The sequence below is a fragment of the Perognathus longimembris genome, chromosome 7 (assembly GCF_023159225.1).
Source record: "Perognathus longimembris pacificus isolate PPM17 chromosome 7, ASM2315922v1, whole genome shotgun sequence".
Taxonomy (NCBI): Eukaryota; Metazoa; Chordata; class Mammalia; order Rodentia; family Heteromyidae; genus Perognathus; species Perognathus longimembris.
Window position 1 is genome coordinate 44682005 of NC_063167.1, and position 26528 is coordinate 44708532.

Sequence of the window (26528 nt, forward strand, 5' to 3'; positions counted from 1 at the left end):
TTAAACATTAATTAAACATTTTATTTGAGCCAGTTTTAAAATCTTAAAAACTTTACCTCATTTAAGACATCCACTTGGAATTGATTTTTTGATGTTGGATATGTAGTATTCAACTTTGTCCATCCCCCCCCCTCCCCCCGCCCCCGTGTAGTGCCCCAAGTGTTCAATCCCTATCTGTTGAAGAATCTCCTGTCTTTGTTCTGTGATAGGTCTTGTGTCATTAGTCAAATTTCCCTGTATGTTCAAATTTGACTGGGTTCATTGGTCTGTTTATCTGCCATCATTCTAGTAGCATAGTACTCTCTTGCTGGCTACACTATTATAAAAACTTTTGATACCTGGAAAGATAGCACCATTACTTTCTATTCCTTGATTTCCCTGCTGGCCATATGCTGATGTTTGTCTCCTAATGGAAGCTCAAGATGTCCAAACTGTGCCTATATTCTGAGGATGACAGAACAATCTGGCCTGGCCTGTCTTTCCTCCAAGACCTCTGAGGTCTCGAGAGTTTTCATATTCATACTACTGTCATCTCAATGATCAGAAATATCATAACTGCTCCTAAGACGAGTTTGACAAGCCCCAAACAGCTACTTATTCAAAACTGATTCGTGGCCTGGATATTCATGTTAGCTCACCACCTCTAGCTGAAAGAGAACCAGTCTTTACACTTTTTGTTGTGTTGTTATTATTTATATCAAGTAAAATCCTGGCATTTGGGGCCATTATTTCCTTTAAGTTAATGAAAACTAGAACCCTGTGAATTCTTTTCCCCCTCACTTTTACTAACTAAACTTATTAAGGGTTGCACTTACTTGTGCATACTATATCTAATGTGTTGTTAAGGGAGCAAAGTAATTAACACTAATTAAAAAACAGTTCACAATTCTTGACTGTTCCCACAAAATTCCCCATGGCATATACTCTCCCTTGCTTTTTACCCATTATTTCTTTTAAATCAGTTCTCAGAGTTTGGGTCTAAATTCCATAACAATGTGTTTTAAATCTTTGATTAGTTTACTGTAAGTAGTTCTGCTGCCAAAAAAACTGTGGCAACCGCTTTGGAAAAGAAAAAACCTAAAGTACACATTCTTATGTGGAACACCTCCCATACACCCCACTTTTGAATAATTCAAGAAATTAAGTTGTGCACACACATAAGGAAATTATATGAAATTGAATATGGACCAAGAAAAATAAATTTTTGAGCAAGTGGGCCAGAAAGTAGCAAAATATACTCCCTGAAAAAGCATGTGCTGAAGAAGAAACAAGAGAAAGGTTCCTGGGGAACAAGATTAGATCACTAGAGGGGTTGAAGGCACCTTGAGCCTGTTTCAGGCCCAAGTTCAACAAATTGCTCTAACTTTTTCTCAAGTGCTTTAGTAATTATTTATGTTAATAACTGACTCAATAAAATGTATATGTTTTCATAATTAATAATTCAGAAGCTGTTGAATTGCCAGCAGCAATGGTTTTGGAGGACTTAGGGATTGTTTTAGAGTAGGCAAATGTGGTCAGAGAAACACTTGTACAGGAAATGACCCTGACAGCCTGCGAAGGGCACTCCTCCAGCAGCCCCTCCCCTTCTCCAACTCGTTTTTTTTTTTTTAAGCTCTTTGGATCATATCTATCACTATGTAAATATGCCAGTCTTCTGTTTTAAACACACAGAAAATCCTTTCCTTCAACCACCGTCCTCTCTAACTAGTGTCCCATTTCTTTGTTTCTCTTTGAAGCACAGCCACTCAAGCAGAACATTAATCTCACACAACATCTTAATATTGCAGGCTACCAGTTAACCTCCACATTGTAAATTCCAAAGTCTTCAAGTATATAATGAACAGTCATTTGAGCTGATGATCCTTTCCATCTTCTTGGTGACATTCTTGGTTTCCTTGTGCCTGTTGAGGTGGCCCCTTCCTGCCTTATGACCTTTATACAGATTCCCAGGGGTCCCTCACCATCTTCAAGTCTTCTCAGCTGTCATCTTCTCATTGAGAGGAGCCACGTGGTTAATATCTCAGCACACCATGCTCCCTATACTCGGACTTAACGTTATCTTTCTTCATTTCTTTTTCCATTATATTTATTACTTTCTGATTATAGGGCACTGACTTTACAAAAGTGGTTTGGAAGCAATCTCTCTTTCTTGCATCTCTGAAGGAATGTGGAATTAGTGTCGCTTCTTCATTAGAGTTTGATAGAATTCATTGTAGCACCTTCTGGACATGTAATTCTCCTTGAGGGAAGGTTAGCATTTTTCAGTTTAACAAGTTAGGGTTTTTTATTTGTGGTGGTCATGTAGTGTTTTTGTGTGGTTAATTGCTTTAAGATTTTCTGGGTAATCTTGTCACTTTTCATAAGTTGCTTTTTATTTTTTCCAGTATTTTTTTCTGGGTACCATTACTGAGGCTTGAGTTTGGGATTAGGGTGCTTTATCACTCCTGAGTAGCTAGATTTATAGGTGTGAGTCTGTAATCTCAGTTGCCAAATTTGCTAACATGAATATGTTTCTTATACTATATTATATTAATAAGCCAGATTTATAGGTGTGAGTCTGTAATCTCAGTTGCCAAATTTGCTAACATGAATATGTTTCTTATATTATATTATATTAATAAGCCAGAAGAACTACAGGACAAAATCAATAAAAGGAAAAGGTAGCTTATTCTTTGATGAGACCAACAAAATATATAACCATTTAGCAAGACAGAATGAGAAATACGGAAAGTGGAGAAAACTTATTACTGATAACCTATTTTTCCAAAAGTGAGTTTTTCCTTCCTTAAGTTTCTCTTTTGTGTTTTCTGTTTTACAAATGTGTGTGTTTTCATTATCTCCTTCCTTGTACTTCAGATTAACTTCGCTCTTTTCTAGCTTCTTAAGTTTAAACATTAGGCTGTTGATATTTACATATTTTTTGGTTTCAGCTAGAAACAGTTAAATCTATAAATGTTCTTTCAAATACTGCTTTAGTTACATTCCACAAAATTTAATTACATCCCACTATATATTTCACTTTTATGAGTTCTAAATATTTTCTGATTTCCCTGTGATTTCTTCTTTGGCCCACAGGTTATTCTGAAGTATGTTTTCAATTTCCAAAAGATGTGAGGTTTTTAGATAAAGTTATTGATGTCTCATTTCAGTCCATTAAGGAGGACTGAAAACACTCTGATATTAATTAATTTCTCTCTTCTAGCTGTCCTCAAGATTTTCTTTTTAGCAATTCATCTGTAGCTATGCCTGCTTAGACATAGCTGCCTGCTTGGTGTTTGTTTTGTTGGTGTGTGTGTGTGTGTGTGTGTGTGTGTGTGTGTGTGTCTTTTCTTGATCTATGTCTTTCATCAAATTTATGGTACTAAGGGATACTCAAATATCTTCTCCATTTTGCTTCTTAGAGTCTAATTACATGTATGCTAGATATTTTGATATTTACAAGAACTGGAAAAGCTATGGCTTTTATTCTTTTCCTGTTTTTATTGATCTGTTTTAAGTTTACTTTTAACACCTCCAAATATATTGTTATTGATGTATTTTATTGATCTGTCCCTAAGGTTACATCCTGTCATTAATATCTCCAAATATCTTGTTTATAGGTTTCAGACGATGTTGCTTTTCAGCTCTAAGGTTATCATTTGTTTCTTTTTAATAGATTTCTTTCTTTCCAGACATTGCAAGCATAGCTTCCTTTACATCTGGGAACATAGAAGAGCTGCCTTAGGCTCCAATGTATTGATTATGACATCTAAAAGTATTTTGAAGCTCATCTGTTGGCTATTTTTTTTTCCTGAAGAGTTGGCTAAACTTTGCATTTCCTTCCTTCTTTCTTTCCTTCCTTTTTTTTTTCTTTAAAAAAAAAATGTTCCTAGATTTTTAACTTCCACTTAATAGGCACACCAGCACAATATCAATTGAGCCATGTCCTCAGCACTGTGTTCTCTTGATATGTCAAGAGTTTTGAGTTGTATCTGCTATTGTGGAAAATGTTTGCATCCTCTTAACATTCCTTTGAGGAATATTTTTGCTTGCTTCTTTGTTTTATTAAGCAGTTAACTTGATTAGGCTCAAAACCACAAAACTTTGTCATAAATACCCACACAAATCTCAGCTCAGTTTATCCTGAAATGGAGTTTGCCTAGTGTACATACCCTTGAAGGGATAGTTATGTTTCAAACACGTTTTAGTCTTTAAGACACATTCTGGGTGGGGACTGGTAGGGTGGCTCAGTGGTAAGAGTGCCTACCTAGCAAGCACAAAGTCATGAGTTTAAGCTCCAGTTCGGCCAATAAGTAAATAAAATGAATTTAAAAACACGTTCTGGTAGAATTTTTTTTGAAATGTAAGTATTTTTCTGAATTGTAAGATTTAAGATTTCAAGTTTTATTTCATGAAATAGTCACTGGGACATAAGAAAAGAGACATCTTTTAAAAAATGATCATCATTAGGTAGTACAAAAGGGGTTCAGTTCAACTCAAACTGACATGTTGAATCAAAACATTGCTTTTCAAAAACTGGTAGTTGATATTAGCATTTCAAATTATTCTTGTACTCAGGGTTTAGGGTCTATATGTAGATGTAGAATTTGCATGGAATTATGTCCTTTTCACAAAGAAGAAAGATGCTGTATTGATAGAAGAATTTACATGTGGCTTACAAATAATGCCAGGTAACTTTCTTTGAAGAGATTGAGAGATGTGCTGTTAACATTGAGTCCTAACTAATATAAATCTTTCAACATTTACGAGCTGCTAGGAACCTCAGAGGGCATAGAGAAAAGGCCCAAAGAGTTAGGGGAACTTCTCTTTACTCTTGTTTGAACAGCCCCAGTAGGAGGGGCTTTAGGATAGAAAACCATCACCCTTACCTTTTGAGATGAAAAATATTAAATCCAGGCAGAACTCTGTATTGCTATCTGTGTACTTTATGGCCAAATACCTTTCAATCCCTATACCAATTCTGCCTATGAAATAAATATAATAATTTATTGTTAGAGGTTGTTTGAAATATTCTGCAGTTGTCTCTGCTCTGCTTCCAGAATATGAAAGAGTGGTTAAGTGAATCAATGTAATGGTGTGCTAAAGAGAAGAGTCCTTAGTCTTATTCTGTTATATGAATTCTTTGGGGTAGGAGATCTCTAAAGGCATAAAGGAGAATTTTCAAAAAAGAATAATCATGCAAAAACCCTGGAAGGGACTTGTAGAAGCTTTAAATAGAGGCCATACTAACAGAGAAATGTGAACCTTTTATGTTTGTCTTCCATTTCTATCATTTCTGTATTTGTGCTCCCAGAAATTGTGCCGTAAGAGAGGGTTGGCTATGTTGTTGAACTATGTCCTGAACCACAAGAAGAAAACAGACAAGAAGAGGGACAGAAAAGCTGAACTCTGAAAGTTCTTGCCTTAATTCTGGCACCCAGTGCCTGGCACTAAGGAGACATTTGATAATACTTGTTGAAAAACTACTAGATGTACTCTTGCACTTACTATTCTCATTTCCAGAATCAGGATTTGTTTTGGGGTTGCCCTGCCAAGAGTAATCTAGCATGGTGGTAGCCTGAGGGGTCTCATTTTGTTTACAGTTTCCTAGTGAAGTATTTCAAGGCTCAGACTTGTCCAGACTGCAGAAATCCTGGCCGTAGAGTGGATGGATTCCATTCTTTCTTTGCCCCTAACCTCTCTTCTCTCTGTCCCCAGGGGGATTTGTTTAGGCTGAGACCTGGTTTAGTCCCCTCTCAGCCTAGATCCACATTTGGTTCCATGTTTATTACATACATTCACTAAATATTTATTGAAGGAGTGAACGAAAGGCCCTAAATCTGTAGGAAGTTGAAAAGAAACACCAAGAGTTACTAAAGTCACCAGGATGGGAATTTATAGTGAATCTACCAAAGACCAGAGCAAACAAAACAGATAACTATTAATTCTGTCAATGCTCAATTCCAGCAAGTTTACTTGGGGTTAAACTTTAGATTTCCTTTATTAGGAATCAATCTTGGCCTGTTTTGGCTCTTACCCTTCTTCTTGGTCTGACTCTGCAGAAAAGCAGTTAATTTTTGTTGTTAGTCCTAGAAATAGAAACCCCCCTTTTGGTCTATCAATCAAATGGACGAGTGCCCTGCAAATAAGACATAAGACAGGGTGGTAAACTGATATTTTGGAGAGAGTCAGAGGAGATGAGAGTTGTAATATTTTTATTTCTCTCATAATTTTCTTTGTGCTGCTATGTATATTTTTATCATCTCACCCTCTTAATGACATTGTAAGAAGAACAGGTGTTATTATCTAGCTTAATTCCCATGAGTAAACTCTGTCTCAGAGAAGTCATAATTATAAATGGCTTAAGGCCTCATAAAAATGGTAGGTGGCAGAGAGAGGATTTTAAACCCTCCCTTTGTGTTTCCTTTGTTTCTGTTTAGTGGTTATGATAATAGTGGACATTTCTTGAATGTCTACTATTAATTAAGCATGCTCATTTAGCAACATCCATGGCTTATATTCTTTCAGTCTTGGCTCACGTAATCTCTCAGTGAGGACATTGTTGACCACAAACTTATAAATTAATCTGTCTTCTATCTCTCATATTACTATCTTTTTTGCTTTATAATCCTTATAGTTCACCTTCTAGGACTTATATATTCATATTTCTCTGTGTGTGTGTCTTCATAGAATATAAGCTCTTGGATGACAGGGAGTTTTTCTTTCATTGTTTCATTTCTTTCATTGTTTGATACAGCCCCATCACTAATAAAGACATTGCCCTGTTGAATAGTATAGACACTCCATTTGCTGAGTGAAGTCTGAATCAACTCTACAAGGCTTGTTGACAAGGAAAATTATACATAAGGAACTTTCCTGTCTAAGGCCACCAAGGACAAGATTGGAGAACTTGATTCTGAATTCAAGTGTATTTATACTCAGTGCTTCACTGTTTATACAACTCTGTTCACTACAGTTGTGGATGCTGACAGAACATCAAGTGTCAAGTTCTGCAATCCCCAATCCCTTCCCTGGCAGTTCACCTAATTTATTCCATATATTGGAGTTTCTTATGCAAGTTAATTTTTTTACTGGCCTGTTACTTAAGGAAAAAAGAAAGAGTTATAAAGATACTACACTTTTAAAAAAACCATACAAATTTGAATTTCAGTTTTTTAAAAAAAAATACAATGTTTATTATCTGATGATATTCTTTAATGTTTGAAAGAGGTAATAAAATATCAAGTTTTTTTTTTTTTTTTTTTTTTTTTTTTTTTTTTTTTTTTTTTTTTTGCCATTCCTGGGCCATGAACTCAGTCAGGGCCTGAGCACTGTTCCTAGCTTCTTTTTGCTGAAGGCTAGCACTCTGCCACTTGAGCCACAGCGCCACTTCTGGCCGTTTTCTATATATGTGGTACTGAGGAATTGAACCCAGGGCTTCATGTACACGAGGCAAGCACTCTGCCACTAGGCCATATTCCCAGCCCCTCAAGTATTTTTTAGAGAGAAAATAAGTGGGGGTTTTTTCTTACTTTCTCTACAAACAAAATAATATGTTTCTTTTCCTGATATTAAATTCCTAAGTGTAAGAACCATGTCAGGATAATTCACTTTTTAATGCTTTATAGACATCGGGGTATGCATGGATAAACTAGCCTCTTATCTCTGTGAGGAGTCATATATTCTAGGTAGGAGCTTTTCCCAAGGACCTCATTAAATCACAGGAGACATTTGTTCATGCACTTGATGTATCTTGCTGATCTCTTGAGGTGATGCACAAAAAACAGACAGACTCACTTTCGGATATATTTCTTGAATGTATTCTTGAGATGTACAATTGCAGTTTAATGAGATTGAGATTTGTCTAGTATGGCAGTACTTCAGTTACATTCAAATTACACTTTTATAGAATCCTAATACATAGTGAATCAATACAAATCCATTGTGGCATGTTGGGAAATATTATTTGGCATGATCACTTGTTTTCATTTAATAAGTCAATTCAGCAAATTTTACTACAGCTTGGAGAGAGAAATCCAACTTTTCTTTGTTGTTGTTTTAGAGTTGAGGAAATTAAGACTCTGAAAGCTCAAATCTCCAAAATCATATTTGAATTAGGAGATAAGACAGGGATTTTTAGCTACAAACGTCTGCCCCTAAAATCTGCTCGCTGTGTGCTGTATACATTTTCTGTTTTTAAAAGAATGGGTAGTTTATCCTCTCCTGAGTATCTTACACATCAACTAATGTAAGATAAATAATATGTCTAAACATTCTAAGTAGTGTGATGAAACTTAGCTGCCAAACGAGGAAAAGATGCTGTTTGAATGCTTAGTTGCCAAGAGTACAACAATGGTGGTGAGTGTCTTCTACATTGCTAGTCACAGACCTTTGAGTGCTCATAAATCACAGGATACACTGGAATCTTAGAAGTCCCATATACTACTGGTGGGTCACCCTGCATGAACATAAACAAAATATAAAAATGAAGTCCTTGATGACTCTTTGGTCCTTCTAAACAATTTGTCATCATTCCATTATTAACATAACCTTAAGACAGTTGGTTATAATATCTGTCACTGTGGAATTTCTATGGGGCTATCGGGGTTTCATTTTGTTTTTTAAGTAAGTATCATCTAAATAAGAACCCTTAACTAATTGAGTGAGTGAAGAATTACAGCTGTTGGGCTAGTAAGGTAGGATTAAAGTATAATGGGGTGCACTTCCTTTCTGTCACACCAGTGTAGTTGGAATGACTCTGGCTTTCTCAGTGAGTGACTGGCTGGCAAAGATTTCATTAACAGTTTCCTAGAAGGATGTGATAGCCAGTAGATTGGCTCAGAACTCCCAGATTTCTCTCCCTATTACATGTCTGAAAATAATCAGGGATTCTTGAGGGGTACTCCTCAGCCAGCACCAGAGGAGAAAATAAGACATTCAGACAAAGTACTGACAGCTCCTCATCTCACTATTAACAAGATGACAATTGGGAATGTATAGTATTTAGCAATCTCATTTATGTTTTAAAGTGTGCGTGTGTGTACACGTGTGTGTGTAGCCTTTGTTCTTTAGGCTTGTATTCATATTTGAAATTTAAAAATATGTGTGTATGCATGATGAAAGCTGAAATTCCAGTCCTAAATATAGACTGGCTAGGTTCAGTGATACAAACTGCTCATTGGCCGGTAAATGTGTCTGGCATTGAGATAAGCAGAGATAATCCTGCTTGTACACACTCACACACATGCTTGCTCAGTTTATACAAAGTGTTCTACTTGGGCACAAAAAAGCAGTATGTATCATGCCTATATTCACAGTCTTTGGGTGCACAGTATTTATGTTTTATGTTTGTATAAATATATTTTATTTTCTGGGAAAGGGTGCCTGTAATTGAACCCAGCCCCACACACCTGCTAAATATATGTTCTACCAATGAGCCACACTCCCTGGTCTGTACACACACACACCACACACCACACACACAAACACACACACACACTCCATTGGAAATGGATTCTTTGTAAACCCCACTGCTACTGAACTTGTTTTGGCAGAGACCTAAGCTAGTGTACTTCCTTATTCCTTGGTTCCCATGCTTTGTGTTCCCATTCTTTCTAAAGGAGCAAATGAAGAGGCTCCCACTGTTTCTCCTGTAGTACAGGGGAATGGGTGTTGCTGGCAGGCACAGTGGGTGGGAAAGGTTGAGGCCAGGAGAGAGGTGGGTGGAGCCTCTGGGGCAGAGCCAGAAAAGACATGTGAGCTCCCACTATGTATCTCTCCTTGCTGAGCCTGAAACTTCACTTCCACCATCCAAAGGACTTAAGCCTTCCTTCAGCAAAACAAACCAGGGCTTGGCTTTTTACTCAGACACTCAGAGCTCCATTTAACTAGAAGGGCATACATAGATGGAGTTGAAGTCTTCATTCTGAAAGCCAGGAGGAGAGAAATGAACATTCCACTAAAACTGGCCAACAACTGAGTGTAAGCCCATTCTTACACTCAATTGTGATAGTTCACTGTTTACTAATTACTAGGGAATACTGATGATTCTTCAACCTTCCCACTTACCCTTCACTCTACCCCCATTCCCAATCACCCCAAACTTCTGCACCTTCTGGAAAAAGAAAGTAACTGGAAAATAACTCGATCCTTCACCCAAAACTGCTGCTGCTTCTAGAAAAGTAGAATAACCTCAAATCATCTATACTGACAGAATGCATCAACAGAAACTTGGCTCAAAATGTATTTTAAAACCTGGGGAGCAACCTAAGAGCAAGGACTATTCCATCTCTACTATATTCCTTGGTGCAAGAGGAAATACTTCAGTAATGATGTGCAAGATTTAATTACTGCTAAAATCTAGAATCCTTGAGGTGACTAAATATTTTGAAACACCAGACCCATGAACTAATACTGGAATGTTCCCAAGAGCTATAGCTTTGTTTTCATATTATCAGGCAGGCATCGTATTAGAATCACTGTTAGTGATTGGTTAACATTGGTGTTGGTGTTCAGCAGCCTTCAGCCCTTTTATATGCTACAGAGTAGATGCTGAATGTCCCTTGACACCCATGTCAGGCCCTCCCTACCCCAGCCTCTAGCGGAAGTTGTTAGCAGGGAATACTCTAGGACCAGCAGTCTAACAGACTAGCCCTGGTCTTCTGTTTGCAGTCTTCCCTGTCATCAGTTCTGGGATGAGAAGACCATTCTAAAATCCAACTGTGAGTTAAGAGAGTGATACTAGATGTAGTTGGCGAGAGAACACACAGACTAGTTCAGGAAGAATATAATAAAATTGTTGTGGTTCAGGCAAATGTCCTCATGCCTCTGGTTTGGAATCCGCATGGGAAACATTTCTTTTGGTTGTTGATTCTAGTAAGTCTTAATAGCAGGCGATGCATTTCCTGCCAATTCAACATTTGTGCTTCATCTGAGTGGGGTGGGAGATATTGTTGTTGTTGGCTTAAAAAAACAAAACCCTTCTTCCCTAATATCTCAACTTGTACCTTTGAATTAGCACTTGTAACTATCTGCCTTCCCAGTAAAGCTTCCCATATGCCAGGAGATATTTTGTAGCTGCTCAAATATCTTAAAGCCTAGAATGATCTTTTCTCTATGGAATGAAAAAAGCACATTGCAAGCTGACTTCATTATTCAAAGGTAGGACCAGGTGGGAGAATGCACAAACCACTTGCAGTAGCAAGAATATACTAACAACCCCAATAATGTGGATACTCAAGACCAGTCTTAAGCTGCTAAAGAAATCATTTCATACTGTTCTGTCCTTAGTTTTTTTTTGTGTGGGTGTTTTTTTTTTTTTTTTTTTTTTGCCAGTTCTGGAGCTTGAACTCAGGGCCTGAGCACTGTCCCTAGCTTCTTTTTTTTTTTTTTTTTGCTCAAGGCTAGCACTCTGCCACTTGAGCCACAGCGCCACTTCTGGCCATTTTCTATATATGTGGTGCTGGGGAATTGAACCCAGGGCTTCATGTATATGAGGCAAGCACTCTTACCACTAGGCCATATTCCCAGCCCCTCTCTTTAGTTTTAAAAGGTGTGCTACATTGTGAACATGAATCTCTTGAAATATGGAAATACATTGTTCATGCGACTGTCTTGCCTCGCTTATCTTTTTGTGACTTGGAACTTGGAGACACCTTACACTAAACTTGATCTCTTACCATGGGAGCCATGTAGCAATGAAGTGGCCTGATTTTATATTCTATTGAAAGGGCAAATCCAGTTCAAGTATTAGGAAAGGTAAACTGGAAACCTTTCAATTTAAAAAAGGTATTTTAAAAGCAAGTCCTTTTAGGTCATTGGCCAATGTCAGGATAAAAAAATATTCAGTGGCTGCCAGGTTTGGTTTCCTTGTCAGAGTTCTTCTTCCATTCCATTGCTGAACAAATTAATACTTGGTGGCCAAGTGTGTTCTCAAATGGGTCCATGAAGATCACTGAAATGTTCTAGTCACATCTCATCCTTCACTTATGCAGCAGCATACATTTCCCAGGTGCTGCTCAGTGCCAGGCCCCGACCCCAGTTGGTGAGGCTGGTTCCTAGTAAGACATGATTTGCATTGAGTGTGGGGAAGGTACTCTGAACTAGAGTGAAATTGGGGGTTCCCAGAATCCTCCCAACCTATACAAAATAGCCGTTCCTGTGGTGCTTCTTTTACTTGAAATTGTTTTATGTTACCTTCCATGTTTCTAAGTTATTCCCAGCTTTACATAGTGGAAGTGGGAAGATTAGGTTTGTTTTCCTTTTCCACACAGTGTGTCTTTCATGGGCTCCTGGAAGATTCTAAGTTCATGGATCCTTATATTTTCTCCCCTTTGTCCATGGTTTAGTATGCTCTACAAACTAATCTCAGAGGTAATGAAGAAAACGTTAGAGATTCTAGTGTATTCTATAGCTCCTGTTCTCTCCCTCCCCAGTTCTCAGCCTCTAGGGTCTTTCTAAGGTCAAGATGAGTCAGAGTCTTTTTTCTTATGAAAGGAGCAGGCTATAAACCTTCAAGCCCTGATCACTTACTTAGATCAGATTTAATGGAGCTGGGGGTCTCCTATTACAGAGTGAAGTGAGGAGAAGGGCTGAACCCTGCCCTTCCTGTTGTCCCCTTTTGTTATAATCTGGTTGTTAAGGGTAGAGTGGGGTGAAAAGCAGGACTAGAGCCCCTTGAGCCCTTGAGTTGATAACCTTGGCTTTAGCAGGCTTGAGTGTTCATCACTGTGACTATTGCAAACCTAACACAGATTGCTGGCCAAAGCAAACCCATCATAATCTTTCAGGCAACTCTTACATTGTGCTTCCAGAGACACTGCTGTTCTCAACGTTTACCAGGGCCCAGCCTCCTGGTTCTCTGGCATGTTAGCACTTGCCTTCTGTTTTTTCCATTGTAGTTTGCCCTGCTCAGCCCAGGGCCCCACCTCTCACAAGATCTGAGTATTTGACCCTGGAGCCCAGCAGCCTTGCACATAAATCTTCGTGGTCCATCTGCAGATCATCTGTCAGCGGCTGCTCTGCTTCTCTCTGGGATGGCTGTTCGCACACATGTGTCTGACAACCCTGAAGCCTTCATGGGCCTCTGGAAAGTCAGAGTGGCCCTATTCCATTACTAGGTCTTAATCTGTCTTGTCCTATATCACGCCTGCCACGGCTAGGCTTTTCTCTATTGAGTAATTTCATTGAGGCCCAAACTCGTGGTAATGAACAGCCATAGCATGACTATGACTTGTCTCAGCCTATTTTCTGCAACTATAGTAGAAGACCACAGGCTGTGTAATTTTTAAACAATAGGAGGGCATTTAGCTCTGGTTCTGCAGGCTGCAAAGTCTGAGAGCATTGTCACTGGCATCTGGTATGGACCTTCTTCATGCTGTGTCATAACATGGAAAAGAGAAAATGGTCATATGTAAAACAAGAGAGAAAGCCCAGGAAATAGTTATCTTTATCATGAATCCATTTTTCTAAGAACAGCATTCATGCAGATTTTTTCTTTTCTATTTTGTAGTGCTAGGTATTGAACCTACGGTCTTGTTTATATTAGGAAGTTCTACCTCTTCATTCTGTTAAAATGGCAATTTAGTTTGGGGGGAGTTTTTTTTGTCAGGCATAGGGCTTGAGCTCAGGGCCTGGCCATTATCCCTGAGCTTTTTTGCTCAAGGCTAGCACTGTACCATTTTGAGTCACAGGACCTCTTCTGGTTTTCTGGTGGTTAATTTGAGATAGGAGTCTCATGACCATTCCTGCCCAGGCTAGCTCTCTTCCACTTGAACTACAGCACCACTTCCAACCTTTTCTGAGTAGTTTATTGGAGATAAGAGTCTCGGACTTTCCTGCCTTTGGCGTTGAACCCTGGCTTTGAATCATGATCCTCAGATCTCCGCCTCCCAAGTAGCTAGGATTACAGGCGTGAGCTACTGCTGCCCAACAACAATTCAGCAAACAATATATATTATCAAACTGACTTACAGAGAGGATACAGTTTCATACATTAGGCATTGGATACATTTCTTGTACTGTTTGTTACCTCGTCCCTCATTCCCCCTCCCCCTCCCCTTCCTCCTCCCCCCCATGAGTTGTTCAGTTCATTTTTACCAAACAGTTTGTAAGTATTGCTTTTGTAGTTGTTTGTCTTTTTTTACCCTGTGTCTCTTGATTTTGGTATTCCCTTCCAATTTCCTGGTTCTAATACCAGTATACCCGGTTTCCAATGTACTCAGATAAGATACAGAGAACAATTCAGTTTTAACATGAGTTTTAGAAGGAACTTTCAAACCCTATCAGTGGCCAACCACTATCCAGATACTTTCCTAAATAGGTGTTCATTTTTTTTTATCTTATGCACTAATGTTAATGTTTCTCGAAATTTATATGTTGAAACTGTAACACCCCAAAATGATAATAGTAGGAATAGAGGTGATTATGTTTAGAAGAGATTATGATTGCTACAACCCCACTGATGGGGGCGGGAGTAATGTTTTTACAAAAAGAGACTGAAGGGGCTGGGAATATGGCCTAGTGGCAAGAGTGCTTGCCTCGTATACATGAGGCCCTGGGTTCGATTCCTCAGCACCACAAATGGCCAGAAGTGGCGCTGTGGTTCAAGTGGCAGGGTACTAGCCTTGAGCAAAAAAGAAGCCAGGGACAGTGCTCAGGCCCTGAGTTCACGGCCCAGGACTGGCCAAAAAAAAAAAAACAAAAAACAAAAAACAAAAAAACAAAAACGACAGAAGTACCCTCTACCATGTGAGAAAGTAACAAGATGACTAGCAGCCAGCTAGGAACATGGTCTCAACTGTTACGGAGTAAGAAATGTTAAGGAGTTTGAGGGAGGGGATTCCCCATCCCTCCAAGAGTCCATCACTCAGAGACAGTGTCAAGCAAAAAGATGGTTTTATTGGGGAAGCAAAAAGCGAACTGACCGGCCAGGGATGCAGCACAGACTCGGGAGCTGAAACTGCGAAAGTGAAAAGCGGGCTGACTGGCCAAGGACACAGTGCAGACTGGGGAGCTGCCACCATGGCCCCAAGCAGTCCTCAATTTGAGGTTTATAAAGGTAAAAGCGTAGCACAGATGTAGGGGCTTGATGCAGGGGGTAGAGCAAGCAACAAGTTAAGCAAGCCTGGCACAGATGTAGGAGGTTGATGCAGGGAGTAGAGCTAGCAGCAAACAAGTCATTTACAGAAGCAGAATTTTGGGGTCAGGTTGACCTAAGCTACTGCCCCCAACATTTCCTAACTATGTTTCCTTAATCAAGATGGAGTCTGCTGTACTCCCTAAAACAAACACTGAATCTGATGACTATCTTCATCTTGGGTTTTCCAGGTTCACAAATACATGTTTATTGACTAGGCAAACCAGCTTATAATATTTGGTTATAGCAGCTAAAGCTAAGACAGCAAGGCTTTCCTCAGAGTACCTTATTCTCCCTAACATGTAAGTCAAAGCAGGGAAGTAGAAAGGCCCCCAAACTTTATGATCTGCCTTTTTTTGTACTGAAAAATTTTCCAATATGGCAAAAAATGTTGAGAGAGCAAATGCATATATTAATCAATACCTATAAATCTGTATGCTAGGCATCATATTAAATAACAGTACAGTGTGGTAGTTGCAGAACATGGATTTGATCTAATCCTCCTGGTTATCTTGGGTAAGTTAATTTGTTGGAGCCATCTATTTTTTTTTTAAGTCCATATAGGAAGGAGCTGTACACCATTGAGTTACACCTGTAACACTAGCTATTCAGGAGGCTGAGATATGAAGATCTCAGTTCAGTGCCAACTCTGCTCAGGAAAGTCTTATCTCCACTTAACCACCAAGAGCTAGAAGAGGAACTGTGGCTTGAGAGGCAGAATGCTAGCCTTGAGCAAAAAAGCTCAGGGACAGCACCCAGGGTCTGAGCTCAAGTCCCAGGATTGACACTAAATAAATGGATTGCTAAGTCTATTGTGAGGATAAAAAGACATCAGGAAAGATCTCACCTTATGCATAGAGCAACCAACCAATTGGATCAACTGGTGCTAATTATTGTCATGCTTTTGTTTTGTTGGGGAAAATGGGGTCCTTAGCTGAGAAAAAGTCAGTAATGTGAAGCAGGATGTGAATAGAACATATGGTGAGTTCTGGGAAATTTTGGAAAAAGAGAGCCTATTAAGGATTTAGAGAGGATAGAATTTAGCTAGAATCAGAAGAACATGCAGAATTGAGATAATTTGATCTGAGCAAGCACACACACACACCCACACACACACACACACACACACACACACTGAGGAAGTTTATAGCAGAGAAGGAGCTGAGCTTTAAATTAGGATAGATGGACCTGTTTTCTACTTACATGAGCCTTGATTTGCAGGACAGATTTTGCGTAGCTCCCTGGATTGTTGTACAATGCAGATAAGACAACTAAAACAAAAATGCATGAAAAATGGTGGAATGCAACACAAGGATAATAACTAGATTCTGAAGTTTAGAAAGAAAAAAATTTCAAGAGAATATGAGCTGCCGAAAACTTTTAATTATCTACCTTGCACACCACAGTGCTTCAGCATTCTCCTGACAGCTGGAAGAAGGCCACAGGCCAGTGCTAACATATTCATCCTGACTGAATTGGCCTTTCACCTTTCTCTAAGCACCAAGAATTTTCTTGAATCCTTCAGTCCTGAGCCAATTCATTAAATTCCCCAATCAATAACAGCAACAACAATAATGAGTAGCAGTGACTATAGTACAATAACAGCCTCTACCATTTATTTGGTGCCTTAAATCCATTTGACATTCTCTCACATACTTTATAAATCTTATCCTACTTACTTCACAAACAACATAAGGAAGCAGGTATTATTAGGTAATTAAGTCAAAACTTAGAGAAAACTTCAGTCTCTTTTAGCTGGTAAATGCTCAAGCTAGATTTAACTCAAATTTATTTGTTCTCAAAGGCTAACCCATTATGCCACCTGGCTGTTAATCAAGGAAAAAAATATATTTCCCCCAGATCTTGTATCCCATGTAGAATTAAACTATGAGGATATGTTAAATGAATAAAATGATGAATATTCAAGTAGTTCTGGTCCCTTCACTTCAAGGTCTATTGCTGAAGAATCTAGATCCATGGTGTTTCTCCCTCATCCTCACATGTAGTTTCTAGTATAGACACTGGGGTATAGCAAAAAGAATAATCCCCCTGGACTTAATCTTAGCTTAGCGTACTCATTGTTTCAATTGAACACAAGAAACCCTCTAAGAGGTATTATACTGACTTTATTCATGAAGAAATCAATGCTAAGACTAGTCAAGGAATCTGAACAAATTCCTAGCAAATAAATAAGTCTATCTGGAATATTACAGCTATTGCTAGCTGAAAAGAAATACAGTGCTACAAAATGCATCCAGTGTGCAAAAGGAAACAATGGGAATGTTTTCTGACATGAAGAACCTTGGAACGCAATGGTGTGCTGTGTGGTTCAGAGATGCTAAATATTTGCACTTGGCTTATACTTAAAATTATCTTGTCACATACATTTAAATAACTACATCCTGAAATTGGTGAGAAAACAAAAGGAAAGGTTTACTCTTGAGTCATAAGGCTGGAGTTGAAGGAAGGGAGGGATCAGATATTAAATTCTTATCACGACACAAAAGATTTTGAATGTCAAGTGTTAAACTCTTCTACATTCAATATGAATTTTACTAGGAATCTTTAGTCCCCTAAGGGACATTTCCTGTCTGTGCCTGTCAGCTTCATTGCTATGTTTTTTAAATAAAGCTTTTCCCTCACAGTAAAACTCCTTCTGGCCTTTCCTTTTAGGGAGCAGACATAAATACAATGTATACTAGGTCTTTGTATTTTTGTTTTCTTTTACCTTTTTCTAACTATGTGCCCACCTCCACAATCTTCAGAAGTACAAAGCAAAGGTAAAAAGAGCATTTTAAAAGGGAGGCTCTTGGGATGTATGCAAATGACAGACATTTCTATGGGAAAATTATGAGAGAGGAAATTCAGTAAGGAAGAAATTCATTGATGTGATGAAACGTTGTCACTGGAGATTATGACAAATTAGAATCCGTTCCCATGGGGACCACACACTACCTACTGATCATTTGACCCATGGCTGGATGTTGGCTAGTCTAAGAATTGACCCAAAAGATGACAAGATGGTTTTAGTCCTGAGTCTCATCAGCATTCAGAAACCCCTTAGGGGAGGAAAGGGAAAGGATAAAGAAGGATAAAAGATGAAAGCTGAGCTGTAGAAAGAAAAATGTTTTTAATTACACTGAGGAGGATTGTGGGTCCACCTGTAGCTTTTTTGTTGTGAGTGTCCTTTGTTTATTCTTGTCTGCAGGGATCATGGCAGGATACAGAACCAGAGCTTGCCTGGCCTTTTGGAAAGTTCCACGGTGCTTAGCTATTCCTCTTCAGTTTAACAGATACATTTAGATTAAGTCTCTCTGTGGGCTATCTTTATTCTAAGGCATTCTGTTATACTTGCCCAGCAACCTGGGGTTGGTTAGCATGCTAAAAGAGATTGATTTTCCTGGGAGGATGGAATATGCCCCACAGTGTAGCATGAAGTAAGGTTTCCATAGTGAGTCACCAGAAAGGGGCCTAGGGAGAAAAGAGCACTTCTTGGGAGTTAAGACACCTTTAAGCTCCATTTGCCTTCGTTTCTTTCACAGAAAAAAGGAATAATGCCGGATGTTAATGGCTCCTGCCTATAATCCTAGCTACTCAGAAGGCAGAGATCTGAAGACCATGGTTCAAAGCCAGCCAGGGCAGAAATGACAGTGAAACTCTTATCTCCAGCAAAGGTCTGGAATTGGAGCGGTGGCTCACATGGTAGAATGCCAGTCTTGAATGGGAAAAAGCCAGGTGAAAGCACAAGGTCTTGAGCTCAACCCCTGGTAATGTCAACAGAAAAAAAAAAAAAAAAGAAAGAAAGAAAGGAAAAGGAAAATGGAATTACAATTTCTTCTTATTCCGTCTTTTTGAGACCAATCTCTTAAGGTATAAATTCTGAGGAAAACACTGAATTCTGAGATTCACTCCTTAAAGAAAGGGGACAAAATTTCCCTCTATTCCAGGTTACAAACTTTTAAAGATGTTTGAGTCATCAGAACACTTGAAGTTATTCGATGTAACTTACAGTGAAAGGAGCCAGGTCCTATTTAGGAGGCATTGTTTTGTGGACTTTGTTTTAGTCTTGGGGGATTCATTTCACTGTCTTTTTTCATGTTGATGGTAGATTCCAGCAATTCTAAACTTCCACAAAATACTTGGTTTTCACAGGAACTATAAAGAGTTCTAAATTAAGTTACTTTTTTTTTTTTTTTGCCAGTCCTGGGGCTTGGACTCGGGGCCTGAGCACTGTCCCTGGCTTCTTTTTGCTCAAGGCTAGCACTCTGCCACTTGAGCCACAGCGCCACTTCTGGCCATTTTCTGTATATGTGGTGCTGGGGAATCGAACCCAGGGCCTCATGTATATAGGGCAGGCACTCTTGCCGCTAGGCTATATCCCCAGCCCCTGAAGTTACATTTTTAAAGCTTAATTCTTTGCATAAAGAGACTGCATGGCTTATGGTATCCTGCCAAGAGTCTCACAGCATTTATCAAAAAGGATTTGTACTTCTAGAAGCTCTATTGTGAAATAGATACTATGTTTTAAGGTTCAAGGCTGGTGCTCTATCACTTGAGCCACACCTGCTTTGAGGTAGTTAATTGGAGATAAGAGTCTCACAGGCTTTCCTGCTTGGGCTGACTTCGAACTGTGATCCTCAGATTTCAGCTTCCTGAGTAACTGGGATTATATGTGCGAGCCACTGGTGCCTGGCTAGGAATTAAAACACACACACACACACACACACATACATTAAAAACAAGACTCAGGCTGGGTTGAACTCACAAGTTCAAGCAATCCTCAGCCTTCATGCCTCAGCTTCCTTAGAACCTGCAATTATAGGCACCTTCAACATACCCAGGTATAGGTTTCTTTAAAGTATTAAATGGTTATGTGTATGTGAGATGTTTAGAAAATGTCTCCGCACACAGCCTTCAACAAATGGCTGGCTCCGCCTCCCTCTTTTTTTCTTTTGAATGAGGCAAGATAACGGTGTCACTGCAAGAAAGACTGAGGGATCTGACTGAGAGGTGGAGGAAGCCTGCAAATGTGAGACCTTTTGCTAAGTGTGCACCTGGACTTTATATGTGGAGGTCCTATCTCCATTGATAGAAGGTAGCCTGAGCTGTAACTCTGTGATAAAGTGTGCTTAGCCTGCATGGAGGGCCAATCCCCAGTATCAGGTGGAGAGTGGAGGAGGAAAATGTAGCTTGAGACTGATTCAAATTCACCATCACCACCCCCTTAAAACAATCCATTCCATATCCAGAACAGAGCCAAGGGACTTCTAACATTCTGCTCCGTATTTTGTTTATTACGTTTATAAGAAAAGCTCAACCTGTGAGATTCCCCATATTTTCATCTTTCAAGTCACCGTTGCAGCTCCTTTAGGTTTCGTTTGTCTGAGACACACAGGCTTTATATATAGCAAGACAGTCTTGAGGTAGGATAAGTGAATGACTCTTTGGCTTATTTTGTAGCTTGAAGCTAATCACTTAATTTCACTGACATAAAATGAAGATAATGCCACTGGTAGGGTGGCAGCTATTAAAATTTTCTGGTGAACCCTGAAATCTCTTTGCATTCACTTCACAGTTCACATGTACAATCAGGATCATTTGATAATATTGATGCTCTGCCTGTGCTTCAGCAGCTGTTTGTAGCTTAGCTTCAATAAGTTCTTAGGATAGAACTCAATCTTTCCTTAGCTATTCTAGTTCACTGTCGCTACATAACCAACCACTCAACACTTAATAACATAACTATTTTTTTAAGCTAGGGATTCTGTAGGCCCAGCAAGGATGATGTCTCAGGAGACACTAGGAAATTCAGGAGCCTTCATCAGAAGAGTCTCAAAGGGTTAATATTATCTGGAAGCTTTTTGACTCAAATCTAAATCATGAGATGAGGTGATCTGAAAATTCAAGGATGCAAATCAAACACATTCCATGGTCTCTCAGTGTGTCTTGGACTTCCACATGGTAGCTGAGAGCTGGCATTAGGTGAGCAGTCTAGTAGGTTAGTAGACATCACACATGACCTTTTTTGACCCAGCCCTGGAAGGTATATGATGCTACTGTTGGTATACTGTGCTGGTGGAAGCCATCATGAGTCCACTCGGACTCCAGAGAAGAGGGAATGCACATCCCATCTCTCAATGCAGAGGCATATTAAAGTACTGCAGATTTTTAATAAAAATTCCCCCACTGGGAATGTGGCTCCATCTTGAAGTAGGTTAGAACCTCTGACTTCTGCCTGTAACAGCGCAGGTCAGATGGCCTCTATTATAACTACTTGACTCTGCCATAGTATGGTGAAAATGGCTATCAGAAATCAGTATGGTGGTTGGTTCCTTAAAGGGCTAAAAATAGACCTTCCTTATGGCCTGGCCATGCTACTCTCAGAAATACCTCAGAAAGACATCTGCATATCCATGTTTAGGTGTGTCACTTTATAATAGCCAAGTGATAGAGTCAGCCAGAATCCAGGGTGCCCAACAATAGATGAAAGGATAAAAAAAGATCTCTCTCTCTCTCTCTCTCTCACACACACACACACACACACACACACGCATGCAGGTGCACCCCCCCCCCCCCAATATTATGCAGCTATAAAGAAAAGTGAAATGTCATTTGCAGGAAAATGTATACAAGTGAGCAAGACCAACCAAACAAATCCCCCCCCCCCAACCAACAAAATAATGTGTGTATTCATCAATATGTGGAAGCTCAATCAAAAAGACATACACATTCCTGAACATATATAATCATATATGTAACCATTTCTATTATATATACATACATACACACACTGAGAAACAGTAGAACATGAAGCTAAGGGACTATTTAGGAGGAGAAGGAAAAGAGAAAGATAGGTGAAAATTCTTGATATACATTGCAACTGTATATGAAAACAGCATGAAGAGCCTCCATGAAAGCTGTTAACCAGTAGGGATAAGTTGGGAAAGAGAAATATTTTGTCGGTGAGTGGGTTCTACGGGTGGGGTTGGGTTAACTAGGAGGATCAATATGGTCAGAGTAGACTGCATCTATGAAGATAGAACAGTGAAACCTGTTGAAATTGTTTTGGGAAGGGGGCGGGGAGGGAAGGTAAAAGAACCAGTGAGATTGGAATATATTATAAACATATGGGATATATATATATATATATATATAACAATGAAATATAATCCTCCCTCCCTTCATAACTAATGTAAGATGAGAGAGAGACAGATATAGACACAGACAATGTGTTTGTTCATGAAAGACAAATGATTACGTTTCATGTCTACTTTCAAGTGAATTAGTGAAAATGTTTTTGGAAATTCAGTTCTTACCAGTAGACTTTTTCTTCATCCTGTTGCAGAGTGTTTGTTCCCAAATGATGTACTATGTTCTTGATACTTGTAGGTAGAAATGAGTGATTATTACTGTTGTAAGAAGTCATAACCTCAAAAGAAAAGATGGGGTCAGCTTTGTAGTATAGCTTCCAGAACACACATTGTTGTATATTTTTAAAATAAACGATCCAGGCTGGAGATATAGCCCAGTCATGGAACACTTACCAAGCATTGGCAGTTGAACTCAGGGTCTCATGCTCTTACTCAGCTTTCTTGCCTATGGCTGGCACTCTATCACTTGGCCAATGCCTTCAGTCCAGATTTTTGTTAGTTAATTGGAGAAAATCTTACAGATTCTCACAGACTTTTCTTCTCTATGCCAGAACCATAATCTTCTGATCTCAGTATCCTGGGTAGCTAAGACTATAGGTTTGAGCCACCAGTGTGTGAGGAGATTCTGTTTTTAAAGAAATAGTGAATCATTAGAAGAAATGATATGGTCAGTGATTCTCAGAACTGCATTTCAGGACTGAATGGTTAGTTCTTGGTTACAGGAAGCTGTCCTAAGCGTTGTAGTGTGTTTAAGAGCATCTCTGGCCCTTCTTTGCCTACCTTTTTAAGCCGTGCCAAATTATGACAAAATTGCCATATTGGCAAATATCCCAGCTTGGGGTAAAGTGATACAGAGATCACCCCTGATTTAAATGGAGATTTGAGCTTTGTTGAATGACAACTCCTTTGTACAACTACTTAAAGATAATGAAATTCTTTTTAAAAAATAAGATTTGAGGGGCTGGGAATATGGCCTAGTGAAAAGAGTGCTTGCCTTGTATACATGAAGCCTTGGGTTCGATTCCTCAGCACCACATATATAGAAAAAGCCAGAAGAGGCTCTGTGGCTCAAGTGGCAGAGTGCTAGTGTTGAGCAAAAAGAAGCTAGGGACAGTGTTCAGGCCCTGAGTCCAAGCTCTAGGACTGGCAAAAAAATGAAAAAAAAATTAAGATTTGAAATTCAACTGGTTATATGGATTATTGCAATAACCCCAACAAGGTTCCTGCATTTTTTCAAATAGTAAGAAGTCTAAGAACTATAGGCAGGTTTGTGAATTTTTCCAGACATACAGCCGCTCCTTTGAAAAATGCGAAATGAGTTTGGACAATCCATTGTTCTATGTAAATTTTTTCTGAACTTACATAGTGTAATTTTTTTTAAGGAGAGTTCAGAATTCTGGTTGTTTAGTTGAGAATATCAAAATAGAAAAATTGGCTTGAAAATAACAAATGGAGATGGTGTGATTTAACTTCATGTTCTTAGCCTGGAAGCTATTGGGTTGTGTGAGCTGCCTGACCCAGAGGAGATGATTAGTTCTCCTCCAGTGTGCTGGTAATGAATAGCTCGGCAAAACCAATTAGCTATAATTCTATCAGTCATTTCATTTGGGTAACATTTTGTTTAAGGGGAAGAAAAACAACACTGTTTTCCTTGGAGATCTGTAATTAAGCTGTGGTGTTTGATGAGAACAATGGAGGAAAAAGCAGTATGCTTACCAATTTGCTCCCTTTATTCCCACATGAAAATGAATCATGATAAAATGTTCTTGTCGCAGCAGTGAAGAAAGACATTTTTTCCATCTTAAAGCTGTAATAGACTACATCCAAGTATATTTCTCTATACATTTTGTTTTATATGGATGTCTATATTGTATATCTCAGGGGAATTGCCATTTTCATGGAAGACTGTGAAAAGTGCCCTCTGAGGTTGCCTCACAGGAGGTAATAAATGTTACCTTCATTCCTTCATCTATGCAAATGCAGAACCACAAGTGATTAAAAAAAACAAAACTCTTTTTCTTTCCTCACTGTAACTTTTGCTCTGTAACTCAAATGCCAACTGTCATGCCACAATATCAAGTCTTTGCTATCCTTTCCCTACAAGGCATCTTATATAGGTAGATGCCATTCTATTTGAATTCGGATCTAAGAAGTTCATAACATGCCATCACCTCTTATTGCTGTCTAAGTTTTGTAGTATGATTTGAGGGCATTTTGTGAATTTATCTCAACTCAGAAAGTGAAGATGAGTTGAGTGTGCTTTTTGTGTTATCTGAAGTTGAATGCATGAAGCTTTGGGCACAAATGAGTTAATTAGCATAAGTACAATAGATTATTTTGGGATTTGCATTTATTTGTTTTTGTTATTTATTTATTTATTTATTTGTTTATTTATTTATTTATTTATTTATTTTACTGCTGTCCACAGCTAGCCAAAAAAATCCGTGAGAAGTTCAACCGATACTTGGATGTGGTCAATCGGAACAAGCAAGTTGTGGAAGCATCATACACAGCTCATCTGACCTCCCCGCTCACTGCCATTCAAGACTGCTGCACCATTCCACCTTCCATGATGGAGTAAGACCATAGCATTTACTACTTTCTTATCCCTCCCAGGAACTGAATTGCTCAAGCTTTCATATCCAAATTATCTGTGACAGTTTATTGCAAAATGTGTAGGTTATTTTCATCCTGTTATTTAGAATAAGCTTTACATAGGTAAGTAATATTTAAAGAAATGTGACTCAACTTTCTATAGCTGGAAACCTCCTGGCCCCTCTCTATTTACCTTTGGGACTTGGTGGAATTCAGGTTTGAGAGATATCAGCTATGGTTTGAGAACAAACAATTTCTACTAAATCTAGGAAAATACAAATGTTTTATCATAAGCTAACTACTAAGCCATGAAAAAGGCAGTCTCACAGATTTGGTAACTTGTTAATTTTAGGGAGTGTTGAGAATAACAAAAAGTTCCCACTCATTACTTTGGAAGATACTATCTTAAAATGCTTAAAGGGAACTAGGAACGTGGCTTAGTAGTAGAGTGCTTGCATAGCATACACGAGGCTCTGGGTTCCACTCCTTGGTACCATATAAACAGAAACAAGTAAATAAAAATATTTTTAAATTTTATTTATTTATTTATTTATTTATTTTTACCAGTCCTGGGGCTTGAACTCAGGGCCTGAGCACTGTTCCTGGCTTCTTTTTGCTCAAGACTAGCACTCTACCTCTTGCCACAGCACCACTTCTGGTTTTTTTTCTATATATATGGTGCTGAGGAATCAAACCCAGGGCTTCATGTAGGCCGTATCCCCAGCCCCTAAAATTAATTTTTAAAAAAGTAAAATAAAATACATAAAGGAAATGTAGTTTCATATAATAAAGGATCAGTATTTGCATGACAGAGTGTTTTTATGTATTAGTCTAGTGTTATTTCTATCTGGAGAGATGGAGTGTCATGTAATTTTAGAAATTATGGTAGAAAGAAACACTAATCTAGAAGTAGTACACAAATTTGGTTTTTGTTTAGCTGTGTATCTTCAATCTACTTGTTTAACATATATCTTTATGTTCAGTTTTCTCTTAGTGTAGACAATTACAAAATCAATTTTCTATAGCTTTGGATTGAGTAAAAGATGCTTATATGCTTTAAAAATTATATGAGCACCATTTTCTCTTACAAAACAATAAATGCTTTTTTTACATTATATTTTTATTAACTTTAAGCAGTTGTACAAAGGAGTTACCATTCAACAAATCAGTTTATAAGTACAATTCACCTTTGATTGATGTCACCCCTTTCATCATTCTCCCTCATCCCTCCCCACCCAACTCCTGCCCTCAGTTGTTTCAGTTTCATAGGATATGCATCTACACTCTTGAGGCCCAGCAAGGATAGACCCAGCATAGCATTTTGGTGTTCAACTTCCAAAGCAAGTTTTTATTTACTGTGGATTTTGGTCCACTTTATCCAAGTCTGACTTCTTCATTTCTATGACAGTAAATGAGTTTGGTTTTTGTTTTAAGTCTGGATTTCTTTGTCTGTGGCCTGGATAAATTTATACTAGCTGTTCTCTGATACAGAAGAGAGAATGTATTCAATTTGGAATAAGACCCATCTGGTTGGAATCCCATCTCCATCACATAATTCCCATGTGTCTTGGGTATTGGATGCTTTTAAGACAGCCTGTCTTCATTTCTAGAAGGGGAATGAGAATTAATGCTTCACTAAGGTGTTGTGAACATTTAGCGAAAATAAA

The 26528-nt window shown here is 38.6% G+C and overlaps 1 protein-coding gene across 1 annotated transcript in view; it reads left to right on the forward strand.

Annotated features, from left to right (window-relative positions):
- The window catches only part of Cachd1 (cache domain containing 1), a 219176-nt gene that overhangs the window by 92962 nt on the left and 99686 nt on the right, over nt 1-26528 (forward strand). Inside the window, exon 3 of the mRNA XM_048351479.1 lies at nt 24695-24843. Coding sequence (XP_048207436.1) covers nt 24695-24843 — 149 coding nt within the window. The remainder of the gene's footprint in view (nt 1-24694; nt 24844-26528) is intronic.